The 21,903-nt window shown below is 41.3% G+C and overlaps 1 protein-coding gene across 1 annotated transcript in view; it reads right to left on the bottom strand.

The window, feature by feature from the left end:
* The window catches only part of DCAF12 (DDB1 and CUL4 associated factor 12), a 31,931-nt gene extending 10,277 nt beyond the window's left edge, over positions 1 to 21,654 (bottom strand). Inside the window, exons 1-8 of the mRNA XM_041461828.1 lie at positions 21,458 to 21,654; positions 20,404 to 20,658; positions 10,508 to 10,714; positions 9,213 to 9,273; positions 6,325 to 6,518; positions 5,164 to 5,229; positions 4,370 to 4,532; positions 472 to 656 (exon numbers count right to left, since the gene is read on the bottom strand). Coding sequence (XP_041317762.1) covers positions 472 to 656; positions 4,370 to 4,532; positions 5,164 to 5,229; positions 6,325 to 6,518; positions 9,213 to 9,273; positions 10,508 to 10,714; positions 20,404 to 20,658; positions 21,458 to 21,538 — 1,212 coding nt within the window. The 5' untranslated portion in view covers positions 21,539 to 21,654. The remainder of the gene's footprint in view (positions 1 to 471; positions 657 to 4,369; positions 4,533 to 5,163; positions 5,230 to 6,324; positions 6,519 to 9,212; positions 9,274 to 10,507; positions 10,715 to 20,403; positions 20,659 to 21,457) is intronic.
* Between the last annotated feature and the right edge of the window lie 249 nt (positions 21,655 to 21,903).

Below are 21,903 nucleotides of genomic sequence, written 5' to 3'. Positions count from 1 at the left end.
TAGGAAATCAAACTCAAGTGCCTGCCTTGGCATTACCTCAGGAAGCCACAAGTACTAAAACTGCACACAATTAAATTAAAATTCTCTTGCTTCAAGTACCACATTAGACTACCATGGCTTTAAAGAAAGACAATTTATTCTCTGTTTGAGGTTCTGAAAGCTACAAGTTAGATTACACTTGAAAATACAAATATATAAAATCTAGTTCATTTATGAATCAGTGCATAAGAACTGTAATCACTATGCCTTACACTCAAGCAAATAACCTTCAGTACCCTTTCATAAGGCTTTTGTAGAAAGCAATTCTGTAGCACTTCTTGCTCTTCATTATTAGATATTGGTTACATGAATACTGTTTGACTGAGACACATTTCACACAATGGGCTCAAAGAGAATTGGCTCAACCTCTACACCACTCCTATATAATGGGTCTACTTCCCCCCACCTCTATCACAGCTACAAACTACTTACCAGCCAGCCTTTCCCAGTTGTCAATTTCAAAATTTCACTTCCTCCTAATTTCTGCTTCTGTCCATAGCAGGAACGGGGGGGCTTTTCTTCCAGGAACCTCTGAGCTCTGATATCATAAAACAACAAGGACCCCTGCCCTGTCCCCACAGTGATGATGTGCTCGTAGAAGCTCACCGAGCGGATACCTGTCAGAGAAGAGAGGGACAGTGCAGTAAGGAACAGGGATGCTTTGCCTCTGCAGTGTAGCTGCTTCATGTTTAATATTACCTACTAGTATTCTCCAAAACACACAAATTTTCCCACTGCTACAGAGCAGTGCAGACAAATTCCACTGCTATTGAAACAGCAGCTTTGATTGCATACATGACTGCCCTACTCCTTGAGACCATCAGCTACACCAATGGTACATAGTAAGAAGCTTCCTCCTCACCAGCCCTCAGGTCTGCCAGATAAGCCAATTAGGGTCCAGAGTACCTCAGTCTGCACAAGCCTTTAAATGAACACACCAAGAGCGAGTACATGGCAGCTGACAGAAGGAACAACATCATGCTGTTTTCCTCCAGGAGTTCACACCCTAACTACCTGCCAACCTGCAGTAAATAACCATCTGAGAAAAGAAAGTCCCAGCTGCCACCGAGTGCATTGTGCTGATCAACAGGCTAGCTATAAACCAGTGTAATCATAATAATCACCAATCACTTTGCTGCTAAGATAGCTTCAGAACTATTAATGCGCTTGATCTGTCTCCACTCAAATATTCTCAAACAAGCACACCTGATTTTCAGTAGCTGGCATTTTTAGCACTTTAGCCAGGAAAGAAAACAGAACAGGATTCCTGCCATCTAAACACCATGTTCCACCAGTACATGGGAAGGTACAGTTCAAACTAGACATGTTATCACAATTCAGTTATTCCATTACACTGAACAAGAATGTAAATTTTGTTCTCACAGAATCTAAATTTGAAGTCTCAGCTAAGCAAGGATCCCTTGGAACAAGTCTTGGGGAGATTCTGAATGTAAGAATTTGCAATCTGCAAAACATCCTGTCATCTCATCTCCATTTATTGTGCAAATACTGTTCTGTGTAGCCATTCTACTCCAAACAACTCTTCCACGCAGGTTAAACGCCACTACATCTATACTTCTCCTTCCTTCTTGACAGGATGCCAGGTTATAAACCCCAAGGCTTTTCAGGCCCTCTTTAGAGTACCACTGAATTACAGCCTAAACAAGCATTCAAACAGGAGAGGAAATATGTAGTTATGTCACCTACATTCACATGTCAAGTATTGTCACCACACCAAGCAGGGCTGAATGTCACAGAACATGTATCATCTTGGAATATTCCCCGGAGCACACGTGACAGCAGACAAATGGGAGCTGTGGATGCAATCAGGGAGTTTCCCCTTCCCCTATGTATAAAGTCCTAACAAAAAATCCTCATCCTTCTACCTCTGCCACCGGATGTGACATCCACAGACCAGCATTCGTGATACACACTTAGAACAAGGCAAGGCCTCATTGTCCTGCTCCAGATATGGGGTGAAGTCTTGGCTGTGGGCTTAAAGGGTGGGGAAACCACTGTCTCTCTAGTGAAGTAGATGATGAGATTCATATGAAAGTCTCCGCTTTAATTCAGAGAGCTACAAATGCACTTAAGACAGCAGAAGATCCTCACCTCTATCACACAGATCTAGCTCTTGCAAAGACACACAGAAAGCTTTAAGCCCTCTGCAGTCAGCAAGAGCAGTCACTTGGATAAGAGGGGAAAGGCACAAGAGTGGATTTTCTCTTATTTTTGCTCCAAGAAGTGCTCTTGACAAGCCACCCAGGAGAACACTAACTTCACACAGTGTGATGTATGGTGATGGAGTATTAAGGCAGACAGCATTTACTTTTCAATTAAATGTATTAATAAAAAAGCTATAAAATGCAGAATAACTGTGGATCTTTCTCTAACCAAAGAAATTTACTGAAGAAATCCATTATGTACCCACTACTAAGAACGATATTTAGAACAGGCTTTCAAAAACAGCATTTCAAATTGTCTCCTAAGAGGCTGAAGTACCTCAGATTAATCATTCCCATCAAGCTACAAGTACAGCCTGTGCCTAGAACCTACCACAGTAAGTTCTATACTTCCAGCTCTCTACCACCTGTGGAGCTAGGTAATTTAGGTAAGTATATTGAGCCTCACTCCCATGCTGCAGGAACGGTCTACAGATCCCAGAAGGAAATAAAGATGTAGTGGCATGTCCTACACAAAAGTCACAGAGTCTATGCCATACAAGCTCTGTCTGCTGCCTTCAGGACATGAAGAGAAGGGCACACAACATGGCTCTGCAGGCCAGTCATGCAGAGAGCAGTTGCTGCTGTGGATCAAGAACTAGTATCCAATGTTTGCATTTCCCTTTACAACTGCTACAAAAAGCAACACTTACAAGATGTGCTAAAAAGCATTCACTGTCTTCAAGTGTAAACAGGGCTGCAGCAGAGGAAAGTCATCCCCAGCTACAGCCTTACTGAGCCACCACCTTTCTGTGACCTGCTTTTGTGTACAACTTCAGTCAACTGAAGTTAACGTGGACTTACCACGTTACATTCAGCAGGTGCGCTTGGAAACTTAAAGCACATTCAGGTACCACTGCAAAGCACTTGAAATCCGATTTTAGTCCACAGATCAATAAAGACCCTGTTTTCTAGAGGTGCTACACCACTTCAAGCCCCATGGAGATCAATATAAAATGGAAACACTCAGTATCTTGCAAATTACTGTTATTTATGTGCCTCTACCACCACACCAGCACTACCTACTCTGCACAGGAGAAAACAGCCCTGAACAAAGGCTTCCTCCAGACATGAACCAGAGAAACCCCTCGAACTACTCCCTACACACATTATCACCCAATATGGAAGATCACACATACTTGAGGCAGGTTTCAGCCACCACAGGGACCACACTGCAGTGTCTGGATCAGGACCTTGACAGAATCCTCACTAACAGCGAGTGAGGACAAATGGTCTTGCTGGTAAGACGTTCAGGTGACTTCTCCTGACATTACACATATTTCTCCCATAACTGAAAGCAGCAGACCCTGACACTGATCTAGACACCACGTCTCAGTAACTGCATAAATAAAACATTCCTATCTTTGCCGACATATGTCCTCCTCTGGCAACCTGCCTGATGAAGAGATGGAAGCCCAGAGACAAGCTAAGTAAGGACTGCAATTTACTAGTCTGGCATTAATATGACACTCACTGTGCCTTCTCATACCTGACAGTAAAGAATATGGAGAGAACTTTATGGGACCATGCACCCTGCAAGCCTGGCCCTGGTATAAGGTTCAACTGGACATACTGCATCCATGAGAAGAAAATAGCATTCAAATCATATAGAAAATCAGGAGTCTCGGTCATGGCTTTAAAATTACAAAGCAAGCTTTCCCTCACAGCACATACTCAAATATAAGGTAGCACAGAGCAGACAACATGCCTTCTTTCTAATTCACAGAGAAGAATGCAAGAACAGTATGAATAGCAGTAAAAAGACTACATTTGCTTTGAGATGATAAAAAATAGAATAAGACCCAGTAAAAAATACACAGCAGTAAAAATGCACACTTTTGAAAGTTCAGTAATATTTGGATGGTTTACAATTGTGTTGCTCCTAATGGCAGTCATGTTGCCCTTCATTAGATTTCAGAGCTGGTCACATTTGGTTTGTTGGTTGCTCCAGGTATACTGGTTACAAACCCAAATCTACACATATACTGCTAATTATTTAGCCAATCACTAGAAAAGCCCTTCCTGTTCATTAGAAGCTTGACTTACTACAGTTTTCACAGCTACTTCTGCAAGCAAACCATTTGAAGCACCTTTCACAGGTTTCTTACCACTGCCTCGTTCTTTGGAACAGACAGATTTAACATTGTGGGAAGGCTGCCTTGGATCCAGAAAAGAGACATGTGCCTGTGATCCTACTGCATACACTGACCACTCTTGACCATAAGCCAAACACACGTTCTCTCTGCAGTATGGCAACTTTGTGGAAAGTAACTGGAAAGAGAAAAAATAAAAATCAATCTGTTACAAGAAAAGATGAAGGTGTTAACAAAACAATTTTGTAAGCTATGTTCTAGGAAGTTGCAGGGAAATAAAACACATAATGCAGGTGAAAAATAAGACCAGAAAGAAAAAAGCAATGGGGTGTCTTATCTGAAGCAAACGGAGACAATAAAAGCTGAAGCCAAGAAAAATTGACATTTTAAGAAATTGTTTTAGATCCTTCTAAGCTGCTGCTATTTTTTAGCAGGTGCACAGCAACATCAGCTCTCAGCTGGAAAAGCCTATCACATTCACTGCATATGATGTGCCATTACACTTACATAAGTGCAACTCCTTTATGAATTCTACTGATTAAGTATCCACCATACTCCATGGAATAGTTCACTTCAGCTAACCCAAAACTAGCAGAAAGTTAAGAATGCTTCCTATCCTCTCAGTTAAGGGGAGTGCGGAGCTTTTCTCCTCTTCAAGCTCCAAATTTCAGGACATTTCATTTTACATAGAATTTTAAAGTGTTTTATAAACACTGCTGCTCTTCGAATATTTGAAGGAAATGAAGAATAGTGAACAGCCTTAACTGCTTGCAATTTTTGAAGTTTAACTCCAACAAACAGAAAAGCACCTTTGACAGTGTATGCTCCGCTTTCCAAAGATGAAAATACCCATCCAGGGACACAGCTCCCAACTCCTATTAGAAGCAAAATAAGAAGAGAGTTAGTTACTGTATTATAGATATCCTTACAAACACACTATTCTAGGCAGGCTGCACAGTCTGGATTGAACTCATCCATAATCTTGTAAAGACTCTATCAAGATAGTTTTCATTTTATACTGATCTTCTCAGATTGCTATACAGCACTTCAGGTGTCAAATAGAATCTAAATTAACAAAAGAGTAAATAACAATAACTTTCAAAACCATAAATCTTGCTAGGGAATCAAATAATGAATTATGAGACAGTACAGTCTAGAGTTGACAATTCCCTTTAGCAGGTCCCACACTGATTCTAACCCTGAAGCAAGTTTCAGGCACTACTCTACTGAAAAAGTTACATGAAGCTTCCATCATGGAGGAGTAACTAACAGTTATTGTGAAAAATAAAGCCTACAGGATCACTGTGCTTCTGACAGCAAACCCACCTTTGCTTCAGACCACTTCTGTTCTTTGAGGGCAGGGGGGAAAAGAAAATGTGGTGAAGGATGAATTGCTACACTCACTAGTAACAACAGGAGATCTGGATGGGGGAGATTGACATTTACTGTTTGTCAAATACCAACAAAATAACCCCAAAGCAAGTGCTAGTACCTGCCCTGCAAGTCAGTCACCTCATTTGCTCAGCAATCCTGAAAGGATTCAGCCATTGAAACAGGAACTGTTAAATGTTAGCTGGTCTTCACAGAACATGAAGGAAAGCAGAAAGAGCACTAAAGAATGGGATTAAAGCTGCAAGAGATGTTTTGGTGCTTTATCGGCTTCTTGTAAATATGTCTTTACTCCCCTGCTTAGGAGGCAAATCTAAAATCAAACCCACAGGAAAATTGTGCCTTCTAAAAGGTCTGGGGTTGTTTTTTTTTTTTTTTCCTTCTGGACTCCTTCATTCACTTGAGGCAGAAGCAGACATTACAGATTAAAACCACTGCCTCAAAAGACAAGGATGCAAAATAATCAGAGAAAAACATATTAACTTGCTTCTCTGGTATATTCTATTTAGCTTACTTTTTAGTTTTTCCAATACACATGGACAATTTTAGGATTTCTCAACTGTTTTGCTGATCTTACTGACCTTGTTCTTATTGTTGAAAGCCAATGCTCGGACTTTGCAATTGTCAGGATTGGTGTTCTCCTTGGGGATATCCTTCAGAGCACTGTGTGTTATGTGGGCATAGACAGGAACTTGAGAGAGATTATGCCTGGCATCACTTTTGGATAACACATCCTCTGTGACTTCCCAGAGACCCATCGAACCATCCCGGGAACCTGATCAAATAGTCCACACATGAATAGTCCATTCCACATATACAGAACTCCTCTTTTCTAAAAAAAGGATTAATCAACAGGGTCTGAAAAAAAGGATACTCTTAGTTTAATCTAACAGAACATGCTGTTAGTGCCCATATATTATTATTAACAAAAGGATGATTTTACTCATCTGTAAAGTTCAGAATATTAGGAACTCACTGTCAACTGTCCATACGGTTTCCAAGCAGCGAGGCCATCTCATATATTTTCAAACTAATGAGGATGCATCAAAACTCACAATCCTGTGCCACAATTATCATCATCCCATATACAGAATGAACTCAGAAATGACTGAACACCACAGGTTCAGCCTGAGCCTGTCACTCTCAGCCTTGGTAAACAGTCTGTTAAACCAATATAAAATATCTCCACAAAAACCTCAGCTGGGTTTATGCCAATTTGGTTTACTTGATTTCTGCTACTGTGGCTGAGTACACAGTAATTCGTGAGCTGAACAGAAACATCTATTTCTAATCACAGTTGTACCAATTTGGATGAAATCTATCAGAAAAATTATTTCACTAAAACCTGTGTCACTTCTTTCTTAAAGAATGCAACTTAGGTTAAACAGACAATAACTCATTTTATTTTTCTACTGAATTTGAAGACATTAATCTAAGATATGAATCACTAATATTAAGAACACTGGATCAAGAAAGCTGAATGCATCTCGTTCAACGATCAATACAGACTTAATCCAAGACCTTATACACATCCCTTCTGGTGTTCAGGTAACTCACTTCCACCTAAGTCAGCTCTGACAGATTTGACAGGTACCTCAATTTCTTCTCTACATAAAGTGAAAAATTCTGTCAAAAGAAATTCATAATGAAGATGCCAGAAAAGCTATATATCTATATGAGACTATTAAATTTATCAGCTTTGCTATCTCATAGGGCAGAAGCTGCAAAGACAGTAAAGCAAAATATCTTGTTGCAATAGGTGTGGTCCAGCACAGCAGAGGTGGCTTTGCCCCCTCACAGATGGATTCAGGCATCTGCCACTATCACCTACTACAGAAAAATACAAAAGGAGCACCCTAATGGCACTTGCATCCAGCAGCACAACATCCTGCCACTCCATTACATGCCATTGGTTTTAATTGCACCTAATCTTGTTTGTTATGGAGGCCGAATACTCAGCAGTAAAATTTCTAAACATCTTGACATACTTTCGGAGGAAGCTGTCCATTTTAATAGCCCTGGCAGGGGAAAAAGTCCATGTATGTTGCTCAACTGGTTAGCCCTGAAGCCAAGCAGAGTATCATTTGCTACCCTGAGCTCATGCCATCCTGAGAACTATTCATCTCATCTGAAGCTTTTGCCATAAAACTACTTGCTATATCCTCAATGTCTGGAGTAGAGTTCAAGCATTTCTGCTTAACACTTTCAGACACAGATGAAATTGAAATCTGTAAAATTAAAACCATGTCAGAAGTTAGGGTTTTTTTTCACTCTTAATTAGGGTTGCCAGCGAGTTCTAAAGAATTCAGTTTAGCAACCAGTCTTGCTAGTTGCTTTCAATAAGTTCTCCCTGGTGTCTGAGGTGTGGAGACTAGAACCTACGTCCTGCCTGCTAAAGCACCACAGTAGAGAATATGGCAGCAGAGAACACTTCCACTCACACATCCACCCCTGACCTTTAGAAATACCAAGTCAACACAGTTCCATCTCACATGCTATGCAATCTGTCAAGCCCTTAGCTTTCCCCTGGACATCTGTAATCATCTGTGCTGTTCACTTCAAGCTTACTAGCTTGAATGTGATGGAGTTTCTGTACATATTTGGGGTGGAGACTTGCAGGATCAAGTTTTATATTAAATTCAAAAATGAAATTCCAGGATTAGCTTTTTGGGTTTGGAAGAAAAATCCTACTAAACTAAACCAATCCTACTAAACTAAACCAATTCAAATATGTGACTTTTATATAAGACTGTTATGATTTTCTCTCACCTGCAGTTTGACAGCTCTGAGTACAGAACAGTACACCCTCTCAGCACAGAAAGGCAGTAAACTGCTAAATTAATGCAACAAGACATTACTATTTTTGCCTTTGCCTAAGTAATTCTTTATGAAGTTACACTGATTATCCAACTAGTCACCAAAAAGTCATTAACTGAGTTTCTCTATTCCAGCCTTCTGTATTAACTACCATAGTGTATGTGCATATACATATACACACACAACTGTACTGAGATCTTGATGAAACAATCTGAGTTCTCATTAATTACTCTTTCACGTGACTTCTACCCTTTCACAACTTCTACTGATATTGATCTCAACTGTTCCAAAGTTATTAACCAATAACCAACACCCCACTTGAAATTACTCCTCTTATGTGGAATCTTTTCCTGTAACTCATTGTGTTCAAACATCCCCTTACTACAAACACAGTAATATTCTAATACTAGGAAAATCAAATCTAGACTAAGGCCCAACAACAAAATAAAATGAAGCACTGTACTAAGTCCAGGAAGTGTTTAAATAGCCTAGGTAGTTCCAAGTGGTTTCAAATGCCCCGACACAGGTGCTTTCCTAACAAATTCCTATCAAATGTTGTGCATCACTGTAACATTCAGAGAGAAGAAAAGCTTAAAACACAAGCAAACAAACAAACAAAAAAAAACCTTCAAGAGAAAAAATATGACTTTACCAGAGACAGCCATAGTATCACTGATCCATGCAATTGAAAATATCCAGTCCTTGTGTCCATCCTAAAAGAATAAAGACAAATTTTTCTGTGCCATTATACTCAAGAGCAGTCCCAAAGCAGACAAGTATTCTTCACTTTGATTTTTAGTACAAGCTCAGAAGGACAGACCTACATTAAAAGCATACAGATAAGATTCCAATATCAAGCTGGAACAGATCAAGTACCTAGCAGTAATTTTTACTTTTCTGGTTTTGAAGTGTGCAATTAATAAAGAAAAAACAGGTTTTGGAAAAACAGGCCTCTGACCAAGGAAAAAGTAATCTAAATTCTAAGATTTTCCAGAATTCTCACATTTTCCATTCTGAAAGCAGCATTCTTTTGTAAAGTATCTATTTGTTAGGGTTTTTTTCTTTCAACGCATATCCTACTATAAAAAGTAACCAAAATCTTATGTTTACAATACATGACCTACAGATTAATGTTTCAAGACTCTTTTTTTTAGTGTGTGAGAAACCTATGGGGGGAAAAAAGGACCGTAAGACCCTAGTTTTACTTAAAAAGCTAAAAAGTGACACAAATGAAGAGCAAGTCGTGCAAATCTTCAGTCAAGTCTTGCTGCAGCTGGTTATGTGCTGCTGCAGAAACTCTGACCTGACCTCTGCTGTTGCAGTTAACATCTACATGCAGTTCTGAATAAAAAGGAGAAATGAGAGAGAAACACTCACAGGACACCACTATATTCTCCAGCCTGGTTTTCTTTGAAGACTGGCTGTTTTGAAAAGGCCTCAGGATGTTTCAGAAATAAAACCAGTACCATTTTTATCAAACTGCCACAAGCCAGGGAGTTAAAACTAATCTTCAACACCAAGTTCCATCTCTGGAATAATACATCCAGAAGCTGCACTGGGATAAGGGGAAAATCTTAAAAACTTGCAACATAGTTTAAATTTCTCAAAAGAGCTTTTTCACTATAAATAGTTTCAGAGCTCATCACCACAATTAGACTTCAATACTTAGGATTTTGTTACATTTTTTGGGCTGAAAAGTAAGCTTAAGTAGACCTGAATGAAGGTGAGGAAGAAATCTAACCCAAAGCACCTGAAAATCCACACATGTTTGAGTACTCAATTATATTTAAGATACCACAAACAGAAATGACAACTCAATCAGAAATGTTTTCAGAACTTTACTTTCTTACAAGACTGCTAAATATTAACCTTGCTCTGATCAAACTCACTTCAGAGTAGTAACTTTTTAAGTGAGAGAATAATTTTTCCCCAGATACTCTCACTTACATCTCCCACACAGACAGGATCAAGTGTAGGCAGACGATAAATTGCAAGACTGTTGGGGTTGTCTCCACCTGTGGCCAGGAGGGTCCTCGAGGGGTTGATCTCAATGGCATGAATGCCACATCCCTGCTGGTTCACCATGCCAGGTTCACGATCTTTCAGAACAGGAATCTTGGTAATTTGACCAGTCTGGACATCTACTACAAATAACTGGGGAAAAAAAAAACCCAAAAAACAGACATGTCAGAGATCATCAAACAGATAAAAAAACAAGATGGTCAAAAAACCTCCCTATTTGAAATCTTTTTGAGTTGAAATCCACAAATGCTTCAAGGATTGCTGAAAAATGCATAAATTCCTTCTTAAAACAGGTTAAGTAACAACTACAGTGGGTTTTTATCAATCATCCCTTTTCATTTTCACAGTAATGGAAGGGAGAGGAGAGAAATCTGTCATGGGAGGTTTCCCACTTGAATAAAAAGACCTTGAATATAAAACTCTTTTCCATGTTCAGTATGACAAAACAATATTGTTTTTCAATTTCTACCTACCACAGTGAGGAAAAAAACCCACCTCAAAGGAGCCATTAAGCCCCATGGAGCTTAGCATGATTCTCCCACCTCCCACATAACACACTTACCATAAAGTTTTGGCTTTGGCAGACTGACAGTTTATGTAACTGGAATTTATTTTCTAGTGATAAACAGAGAATAGTAACTAAATACAGCACTGCTTGTGTGAACATCTGAAAGAAAGATATTTAGCTATATACCTCATCCCACAAAAAAGACAAGAAATTAGAGCAATATGTCACTGACACCTTGTCAGAAAACTCTATTATAAAGCCTTACAACTCTTCAACAAGCCTACAAACAGACATTATGCTCAGTGTTACATCAGTTCAGACATATACAACCACGAGGTTACAGTTTAAACCAGAGCAAAGGTTTACATTGCCTGCCAAAGTGCACTTTCATTTGGGAGGCTCATGGGATGGGTCATTTCACAGATGGTGCTCAGAGGGCAGCTGCACTGACAGTCATATAGGTCTAACAGAGGAGACAAAGCCCTGTGAGGGAACATGACTGAAGCAAGGAAATGGAGGATCTGAAGCTGACTTCGCACTAAGGAACGTGATGTAGAATTCATAGCCCAGGATTATAATTAAATTCTACATCATCTTTAGTCTGTTCCTTCTATAACCAAGAATGTTGTCTCAAAACCTCTGGAAGTGAACCAAAGATGATAAGAGTAACAACAAAAACCCTCAATAGAAATTTTAAAAATACACACCTCAAGAAAATTGTTCTGAAATCCTTTGTCAGACATTTCTAGAAAACCAGAAGAAAATCTAGAGGTTCTTAGAGAAAAGTTATACATATAGGCTACTTTTGGTGAACTCTTACAGAGCGTAGATCTGTTCTTTAATAAAAGCATAGGAAAAATAACATTAAGATAATTTAGCAGTACATCTATTATTTGATGTACTAAACTAGCAGACTATTAACTATCAGGTTTTGATCCTATCAAAACCTGATAAAGTATGGTATGTTACAACATTCCATAGAAAAGATGAAAACCACTCATTGCTATTTGTGTCTAGAATTATGCATCATCTTCACCCTGCAACTGATTGTAGGCAGCAGTCTTGCACAAACAAAGATGATTCCTACAGAGACTGCATTTTCATGCTTACTTTTTTATTTTGTACACACGTGTGGTGTATGGCAACAGCTGAGGTGTAGCTGAGTAGGAGGGAGGCACTCCTCACTCTTCCCAAGACTTACAAAACCTTCACTGCTGGAGACAGCTGGAGACAGCTGGTAAGAACACAATGCACCCAGCAGTCCTTCTGCCCTGACCACCTGAAAATTAACACCTGCACTGAAGAATCAGGATCAGTCATTTTCTCTCCTCTCATCCTCCCTTGTCCTTCCCATGTGAGTGCATATCCCCCTTCACCCCAGTATTTCTTTGCAGCAGAAACGCCCAATTCTCTCCCCAGTCCTCCTTCAACTACTGAAAAAAACCCAAAACCCTAAACAAAATTAACAGTTTAGTAGTTAGGATTAAAGCTTGCAGGTGTCAGCTGCAGGTCCTAATGTTGCACTACTTAGGAAAACACATCCACACCTAATGATGTTCATGGACTCAGAAGAATTGTGCTTCAGCTGTAGTAGATTCACACTTGGAAGTACAAGTCAACGGGTAGGAGGACGGAAATTAAAACCCCTTTGCATTCTGTCTGACACCCTCATCATACGCGTGTGTTGGTTAATAAAAACTTACTCTAATGCAAAATACCTTTACCTAAACGCTAAACTGTCACCATGATATTTTATGAAAAATTCTTTGCTAAGATTTTTCCCTCCTGAGGAGCTGAAGACCTCAAGAAAAAAAATGTAAACCATAACTATCTGCTGCTGTGGAATGCAACAGGTGCATCTGTGATTGGTAGATGTGAGTTGTTTCTAATTAAAAGCCAATCACAGATGCAGCTGCATCAGACTTTGAGCAATCACAAGATTTTGTTAAGCATTCTATTCTTGTTCTTTCTAACCTTCTGATAAATCTTCTCTCTATTCTTTTAGTACAGTTTTAATGTAGTATTTTAATATAATATATACAATAATATAATAAACCAACCTTCTGAACATAAAATCAAAGCTCACATCTCCATGCATAGGGTGACACTAAACTACTTGGACTAAAAACTAAAAACTTTGCACATATAAGGGACTGCCTATGTTGTTTTGGCTGTAAAGGTCAGAGCAAAGCAGAGTAACTTCTTCACTTGCTTGGTAAGGAACTTGGCCACTGAGTAGTTTAAAAACAACCATCACCTCCCTTGAGTAAAATAAGCAACCACTGCCTGCACACAGAGATTCTTACACCACCTGGGGCATAGCAGGAAGCAAAAGCTCACGCTTAAAAGCTGCACCTCTGGCTGCCCAGAAATCATCCCTATAAATCCAGCACACAGAAGCCAAGATAAGCCACAGCTGATAGACACTTTTAAAGCCAAAAAGGGAGAAATGTAAAGAAACAAGAGAAGAACCCAGCTAAGAGTGCAGAAAATTTCAATACCATTTCAGGAGTTTTAAAGACACCAGAGTAAATAGATTACAAAATATTTTCAACTGTTGAAATGACTACATCTGCCAACAACTTCAAAGCAGTGTAGACATTAAAAGACTTGACGAAGTCCTGATAACAGAGAAAATTACTGCATGGTTTAGTTATCTCAAACAGAAATTAGAAATTTTTCCCAGCTACTCATTATATAAAAACTAAAACCCAGCTCACAATGCTTTCGCTGGACATAAAAAAAACTCCACCAGCCTCCTGAAAAAAACACTGAATTGCGTGTTATTTGTCTCTTGATTTTAAGCTTTGCACAAAATTTTGTTCTTCCTTCTAATAAAACATGCATGTCAGCCTTTACTATGCCAAACAACTTAACATCCAGGATTTACCAAATCTGGATTGCTTCAGCCATCTGGCAGAAGTGCAAGGACCACACTTCATCTGTGAGAAACACAGCAGAGTCAGCTGCCATGCTCTCTGCCACACAACTGTGTTCCAACAAGGAAACAGGCTGGATGACATGAAAGAGAGAAATCCACTTCCCCTCTTTTTTTAAAGCAGGTACAGCTTGCAACAGTGCTATCACTCACGGATCAAGGCAGACAAGCATGGTTAGGTACTACAGCTGACATAGCCATGAAACTTCATGATCTTTGCAAATTTGCAGAGATTGATAGCCGTACGCTTATTTTTCTTTTGGCCTGCAGAAGTGGTGAGAAGTAATTCTGGCAAATGGCTTTCCTGCAATTACTATATGGCTGTCCTCTTGGCTGTCCAACCTGCTTATGATCAAGTTAATCAAGAAACTACCTCACTTCACTGATGAGAGAAGTTCATTAATTGGCTTGACAAAAGTAAAGACTGTGGAAGGGAACAGAGTATCCAAAGATGAGAGTATGAACTGCAAAACCCATCATACTCTTGTATGCAATACGGAGAGCAGAATGGTTTACCAGTTTTTTTTGCATTTTTTGGCCTGCCTTTCAGGACACAATAATTCAGGGGGAAGAAACACCCAGAAAGCTAACAGTCCAATAGAGATAAATTCCCTTCCCATGTATCTTCAACTGAAAGCATTCACTTTAAACAGCCAAGATTAAAAAAGAGGTCTATGAATGCCATTTCAAGGCAGCATAGACTCATGTCTTCAGCTGCTGCCCTGTACAAAAAACAGCAGATGAATAGGCAGTCCTGCCCTATCTTTTAGTTGGTTGGACAAATCAATCAAAACAAAAACAAAGGGTGCCATCCTGTTTTTATTACACAAGCAGGATGGATGGAGATCTAAAAGGCACAAATAACATGCATGAAAGAGACTGCTCATTCTTCATGCAAGAGCTCACAACATGCTCTGTGCACCAGCTCTTCACACAGTACTCTCAGAAATCATGGACACATTCTTGTCATTCATAGTAACTTTTGAAAGAAACACAACAAAATACACTGCCCTGCTAAAAACAGTCACTAAGAGAGACTCAATCACATTCAAGTCTCACAACTGGCTTAAGCTATCTTTGGAGAATCTACGTGCTTCCTCCTCGCCATTCACCTAAACAGTATCACCCTTGTGACAATAACTAGTGCTCAAGTAGCTGCAAGGTCAACTCTATCTGCTTTGGTCAAACTAACCCTACAAGAAAACGTGTCTACACACAAAGCAGCAAGCTGATCCAGATGACTCCCTAGCCACATGCACATCAGTGCTAGCCAAAACAAACAGGTGGGAACATCCACTTCTGCAACGGCATGACTCCAGACTAAGGTTGGTCACAAAAAGATCTCACTCACAGCCAAGTTGGAAAATTATTACTTGTTCTCCTTCAAATATGTTTTTTGCTAACAAAACAACAAAAGAAGACAATGCTTATTGTGCTATTACAGCAATACTATTTCTGGTCACACCTGAGTAGCAGTGACTGATTTTTCCAAGTTCTCAGCCTTGACTTTTATTCAGATCATAAATATCTTTCTTTTCTGTACACAAACACTTGGCATCAGGTTCTTTTTTCTGTACCAATACAGATTTACTAATATATACCAAGCCCCAAAGAAACATGGACACTTTAAACTATCAAACTGGCATCATATATTTGTTTTCTGCTGAAGATCAAAATAAAGAAGCATAGAATGATTTGAGTTGCAAGGAGCCCTTAAGGGTTGTCTTGTCCAAATGCCCAGCACAAGCAGGGACATCAGCTAGACCAGGTTACTCAAAACTCTATCCAACCTGTCCTTGAATGTTTCCACGCATTGAGCACTCAGCAGCTGTGTGGGCAGCCCACACTGGTGTGTCACTACCCTGATAGTAAAGCTTAAGAATCTTCCTTGTATCTAGTGTGACTTTTTTAATTGAAAAGCATTACCTCTTCTCCAGTCACTACAAGCCCTGTTCATTTCATCTGTCCCCATCTTTTCTATACTTTCCCTTTGGGTACTGGAAGGACATGATAAGGTCTTCTCAGAGCCTCTTCTCCTCCAGGCTGAACAACTCTCTCAGCCTTTCCTTGTAGAAGAGACACTCCAGCCCTCCAACTTGGTGAAGCCATGCCGGTTGCCTCATTTCAGCTCCCTGTCCTCCATGTGCCTTAGCAGAGTTTCTAGGAGGAAACTAGATCCCATGATCTTCCCAGGCACAGAGGGGAGGCTGACAGGTCAGCAGTTCCTGGAGTCCTTCTTTCTACCACTTCTCCAGATGGATACAATGGCTTTCCTTCTCCAGTCACCTGGGACTTCATCTACCTGCTATGACTTATCAAATATCACAGGGAATGGCAACTACACCAGCCATGCTACCATGCACTAATCTTAGCACAAAACTTACTAACAGGTTATGCAGTAGAGGCAACTCAAGTGTGTAATGGCCTTACACATCCTTCTTGAATGGGTCCAAAGCTAAACAATCCACAATATAAAGAAACCACCTGAGAAGTAAGGAGAGGTAAAAGCAGTCAGCAAGTTGGTTGACTTTGAATTCACATTTCCAGAGACAAGACCCTGAAATCAGGCACTTCACCTTTCTATGAAACTCTGAAGCACTACCAGCTAGTGGCCACAGACTTTTGGCCTGTGCAATGCCAAAATCCCATTTATAATTTTTTATTTGCATTTGGCCTTCATGTTTAATTTCAGGGGGCTGGGAGACAGTTAATACATGCTGACAGATGGCAAAGAATGGAGAAGTGACAGACGTCATCTGCTGAAGGGCATCCCTACAACTCACACCACACCTGGAACAGAAACTGCCAGACAGACATGAGTACCACATGCAGTTGACAGAAAAGCAAATACTCTTGAGACAAGAAACCAACATCAGGCTATTTGGTCACAAGCCATGTCAATGGAGATATCAACTACAGGCATCAGAGGTTTATTTACAGCAAGCTCCACTCACTGTTCCCTGGACTTTGAGTAGAGCTACAAGCTGGAGGAGACTTCTCATTTCCTACATGTGATCAGAAATGAGCTGTCATCTCGATGGTTCCTCACATATGCAAAGCCAGAAGACACATTAACTAGCAAAGCAAGGGGAAATAATTTTCCTTATAGACAGTTCACATTCATAGACAGAGGAGGAACTTCCCATTGTACTCTCACCACAATCTCAGGACTACAAGACTGGGCTGTACAGAACAGACATAGGATCTCTTGAAACAAGTTTCAAGTCTCTAATAGGAAATGAGAGCTGGTGATCTACAGCAGGGCAGCCAATACAGTAATCTGCTGAAGAGAGAAAAGGTTTCAGCCAGCATTCAGAAACCAACCCAAGCATGCCTTGGAAAAGCTACCTCAGAAATCAGGACAGAGCATTCAGAAAGGAAGTTTTTAAACACAAATACGTCTACAGGACTTGCGTGAAAAAAAAAAAACAAAACCCAAACTAGATTCCAAGCAAATACATTCTCAAGCAACTGGAAAATAATTAGCTTCTTGTATTTAGGGAATGATTTACAGCTCTTACAATTTTTCATCTCTAACTTTGCAATTAGCGAAAAGATTATATCTTGAACATGTACATGTAACTAACAGAGTAAAAGAAGCTGAAAAATTATTACTAAAACTACTTTTTAGATGCTACTTTATTCTTCATAATTTCCTGAAATAGTAAAGAGGGAAAAAAAACCCCAAAACACAGGAACCTTGTGTTCTATGTTTTTATCTGCCATAAGCCTGGGTCCTACCTAAGTCTCATGAGTTTCTCTATGAAGCCTGCAGATTACAGACCATATCTTCTTCTGAGACAGAATTCTTCTTTCTTCTATATATCTTCACAGCATCAGTTTTTGGCAATTTAGATACCTATCAGAGCACACCCTCAATGTCTTCACCCTTCCAAAGTTTGTTGCTTATTCATTTGAATCAGAAAAACATTAAGGAGCGCCCATTGTGTGCAAGGTCTTGGAAATTCATGTAAACAGGAATCCCAGCTCTGCAAAGCCGAGGTGAAAAGTCTAGGTGATTTCACTTGAAATTTTAGACACTTGACTGCTTGCAATAGTTCCCATATTTCTAAATGTACTAGAAAAAGCATGTACCTTTATAGAACACAAATATCTGAAATATTTGATTTACAGCTGCTCAACTATGATCCCCATGATCCACTGGAGAAGAATAAAGTTATTTCACCTCCCAGAATAGTTTTAAAGATAAAAAGTTACTCCATATAATTGAACAAATTATAATCTTCATCCAAAAAAGAGTAATTGACTGAGAACTCCATATTCTCTTCAGTATTTTTATAGTAACTAGTACTTCCAAGTGACTAAACCCAAACTTCCTTGTCTATGACAAGAGCATATTTTTGTTTTGTCATTAAGAACAGTGAATTGTCCTGGCACTGCACAGTGAAAGGTAAATTATAAATGAAATGCTAAAAGCACTCAGTGCCACAGTAAAGCCCCGATTAAAATAACTGCTAGAGTTTATATTTTTCTCTTGCATTAACTTTAATTAAATGCAACTCCAATGCAGCAAACCTCGCAGAAGTCAACCTAGGCATTTTCGATTAACTCCCAACTTGAATGCCACAACTTCAGCACATGAGAGTCAGCAAAGGCGTTTTTCTTTAATAGGTCACTCACTCAGGAGATGAGAGAGAAAAATCTTCTAATTAGAGTGTAGAATTTAATGCTTTACTTGTTCAAATGTGAGCACAAAGCAAACAAGGTAGAGCTATTACACCAGTCATAATTCATATAGGATCTTTCACAATGCTTCAGGGACTTCTTTTGCAATTACTCCATTTTGCTCAATGACAGAGGAGGTCTGTCTCTAACATTAAGTCTGGCTGTGGACAAACACCCTTGGTTGCAGCATTTGCAAAGGGAACAATACTACTGAATCCCTCTTCAGCTTCACGATTGTTTGGTTCCAATTTTCTGCAAGGTTGCGTTAACAACCCACTTGCCCATTTCTCTTCACTGCAGATGCGCCCGAGCTACAAAAGTTACAGAACACAGCAGAATCGTGGCCACTCTATAAAACACAATCATCTCGCTAGAGTAAGCAAGATTTTTGGGAGCTTGTGTTTCAGCAGGAGTTTGTCTCCTGTAAGCAACTCTACAACCACAACCAGTGCTGGCTGCTGACTGGCTGAGGAGATGAACGTATGTGGAGAAAGTAAGCAAAGAGATTCTATTTTGAGCTTATTGCTGTTGAAAGATTGCTTTGTTAATACAGTTTGGCCTTGCTTCTTAAGAGCTACTGCATAAAACCCTCCCCCTGTGCAACTGTGAATAATAACAGGACATCTCAGAATGTTTCATCAGAAATGGAAAAAAACCAGCCCACTGACCCTTGCTGGTCAGACCACTGAGCATGGCTTTGGCACAGAAGTATCTTGAGGCAAAGAAGTAATTGCAGCAACTGATACACTCTGAGATTTAGGAGCTGCTACATCTATGCATTCATTCCTTTTCACCCTCGATTCCCTTCTGTGGCAGCAACTAACTTGCAGTTTAGGATTCTGTACTAATTCAATCACAACTCCTTGCATGAAATTGCAACCTCAGCCAATGCACTTGGGCTACTGTGGTGAATATTACCTATGAAATATGATCTCCCCCATTTACTAATCCCAGAGGACACCATTTTAATATGCCCCTGAAATGTTTCAAAGCATCACTTCAAGAACCTAAGGAGTTCTCAGTTTTTGTAGAAGCATGTAAAGATAAACCAGAGAAGCTATTCAAACACTGGAAACACTTTTACCGTTAAGAATTATCAAGTCAACAAGCAACACTGAAGATCTGAAATTCTTTTTTTTTTTTTTTTAAGCTCAGAACACTTCTGGCTCTGACAAATACCTGGAGTTTAACCACAGTTTTAGAACAACTTTTAAAAGCCATCAGCCCAGAACCATATGTAAAACCAAACTGTATAAGACTGAGTGTAACAGAAAAAAGGAACCTTAGCGGGAAGTTTGGCCAAATACTGACAGCCACCATTAGAGACGCTGGTATCTGTCCATTAGCTTCTCATATGCAGGACAAAAGGAAAGATCCAATCTTACTGTTGCTCTTCATCCCGAAACCAGGTGTAAATCGCTCTGTAACATTACACAGATGCTCCCAGAGGTGCCTCGCTGGGGCTCACAGTGCCACAGATTCAGATGAGAACAGATCGGTCCTTAAGCATTTCTGATTGTACTTAAGCACTGCTTTCATTCAAAGTTAATCGGGCTCGATTTTCACTCCACTCCTAATTCCTAATGTTTTTCCTGGTCATTCACACACTTTGCTTATGATAAGTATCATTTGAGGGTGGAGGTGGAATAATTAACAGAGGAAAGGCAAACAGCGAGAGGTGGCACTCACCGTGTTGCATTTTGTCCCGCACACCACTTGTCGGTGGTTTAGCCACTGGGAGGCAAACACTTTATTGAGTGTTCCGAGGTGAAATTCCCTCTCCTGCAGGAGGCTGGGGAGCTGCTGGGCTGCGTATCCATGCAACAAGCGGTGGTAGCTGGACTCATTCTGCATCCGGACCTCTCTCCCTTTCACGTAGTACACTAGAGACCTTTTCACCGGCGGGAGCCTTTTCCTTTTGTGAACAGAGTGATCCCACCCGTACTGTGGAATAAAGTTAGACACTGGATAAAGCAACTAAAACAAACTTTAAGACACCACCCTTTCAAATGCAACGCTATTCCCGGCAAAACCCTGAAGCCTTTGGAATACCGCGCACGGAAATTAACATGGGAACGCGTACAGAGCGTTTAACAGCGTGAAATTAAACATAAATATCTACTAAAGGAGTAACTCGGCCATAATACAACGACAGTCCGTGGCGGTTCGGCACCGTTGGTACGCCGAACGCTCACGGGAAGAAGCGCAGCGCTTGGCACGGGAGAGGGGCAGCGCATACAGCCCTCGCCCTCAGCTTGGCAGGCGTGGGGGTGACACCCAGGTGACTCCCCGATACCGACCGCGGCGCTCGGCCTCCTCCGGCCGGGCCAGAGCCATCCAGCCATCATCGCTGCGCGGCAGCGAGCGGCGAACAACGGCCGAACGCAACGGGGCACCGCGAGCCCGGGCGCGGGCACAAAGCGGGGACTGACCCCGGGAACAGGCGCTCCTCCTCTCTGGCGACCCTGGCACCTGGGGCTGCCCCGCTTGGGGTGACACCAGCACCGGAGCTGCCCCTCGCCAAGTGACATCGAGACCGGTCCCTGGCTGGCACCGGGACCGTGGCAGCCCCTCCCCGGAAGCCCCAACCCCCCCGGACACCTTCCTTCCCCATCCCGCGGACAGGGCCACCGCCTTCCTACCGGGGATCGGCACGTCCGCCGAGTCCCGGGAACCAGCGCTTCTCTCCCTTCCCACCACCGGGAACCAGCGCTTCTCCCCTACCCCCCACCTCACCCCTTACCTGCTCTCCCTGGAGTCCCCCGGTCCCCGCGGCGGCAGCCGCCGCCGCTTTCCGCTTCCTGCTAACTGTTTTCCGCGCCATAGTAGAAGGATGAGGACGATGTGGACGAGGAGCGGCCCCACATGGAGCGGGACGGGGCGGTTCGGGGCATATGGAGCGGGACCGGGCCCAGCCTCTGTCCCTCAGGCCCCGCCGGCCGCGCCTCACGGCATTTTACAACACCACGGGGTTTCGGTTTTTTTTGTCTTTTTACGACAGTCGAGTCTCAGCTTTGCGGCGGCAGTTCCACCCCGCCCAGGTACCCCGTTGCCTAGCAACCGGATAGCAAGCTGGCCCCGCCCGCTCAGCCGTTGCCATGGCAGCAGAACCAGCGTGGTGGGGGTGTGGCGTCCCCTAGCGGCGAGGCGGGCTCAGTACAAGGTGGGGATTCGGGAATCCTTCCCAGG

Source organism: Pyrgilauda ruficollis, unplaced genomic scaffold (genome assembly GCF_017590135.1).
Source record: "Pyrgilauda ruficollis isolate IOZ18807 unplaced genomic scaffold, ASM1759013v1 scaffold155, whole genome shotgun sequence".
Lineage (NCBI taxonomy): Eukaryota > Metazoa > Chordata > Aves > Passeriformes > Passeridae > Pyrgilauda > Pyrgilauda ruficollis.
Note: the sequence above shows the minus strand (reverse complement) of the source record. Positions and strands in the feature narration are given on the sequence as shown.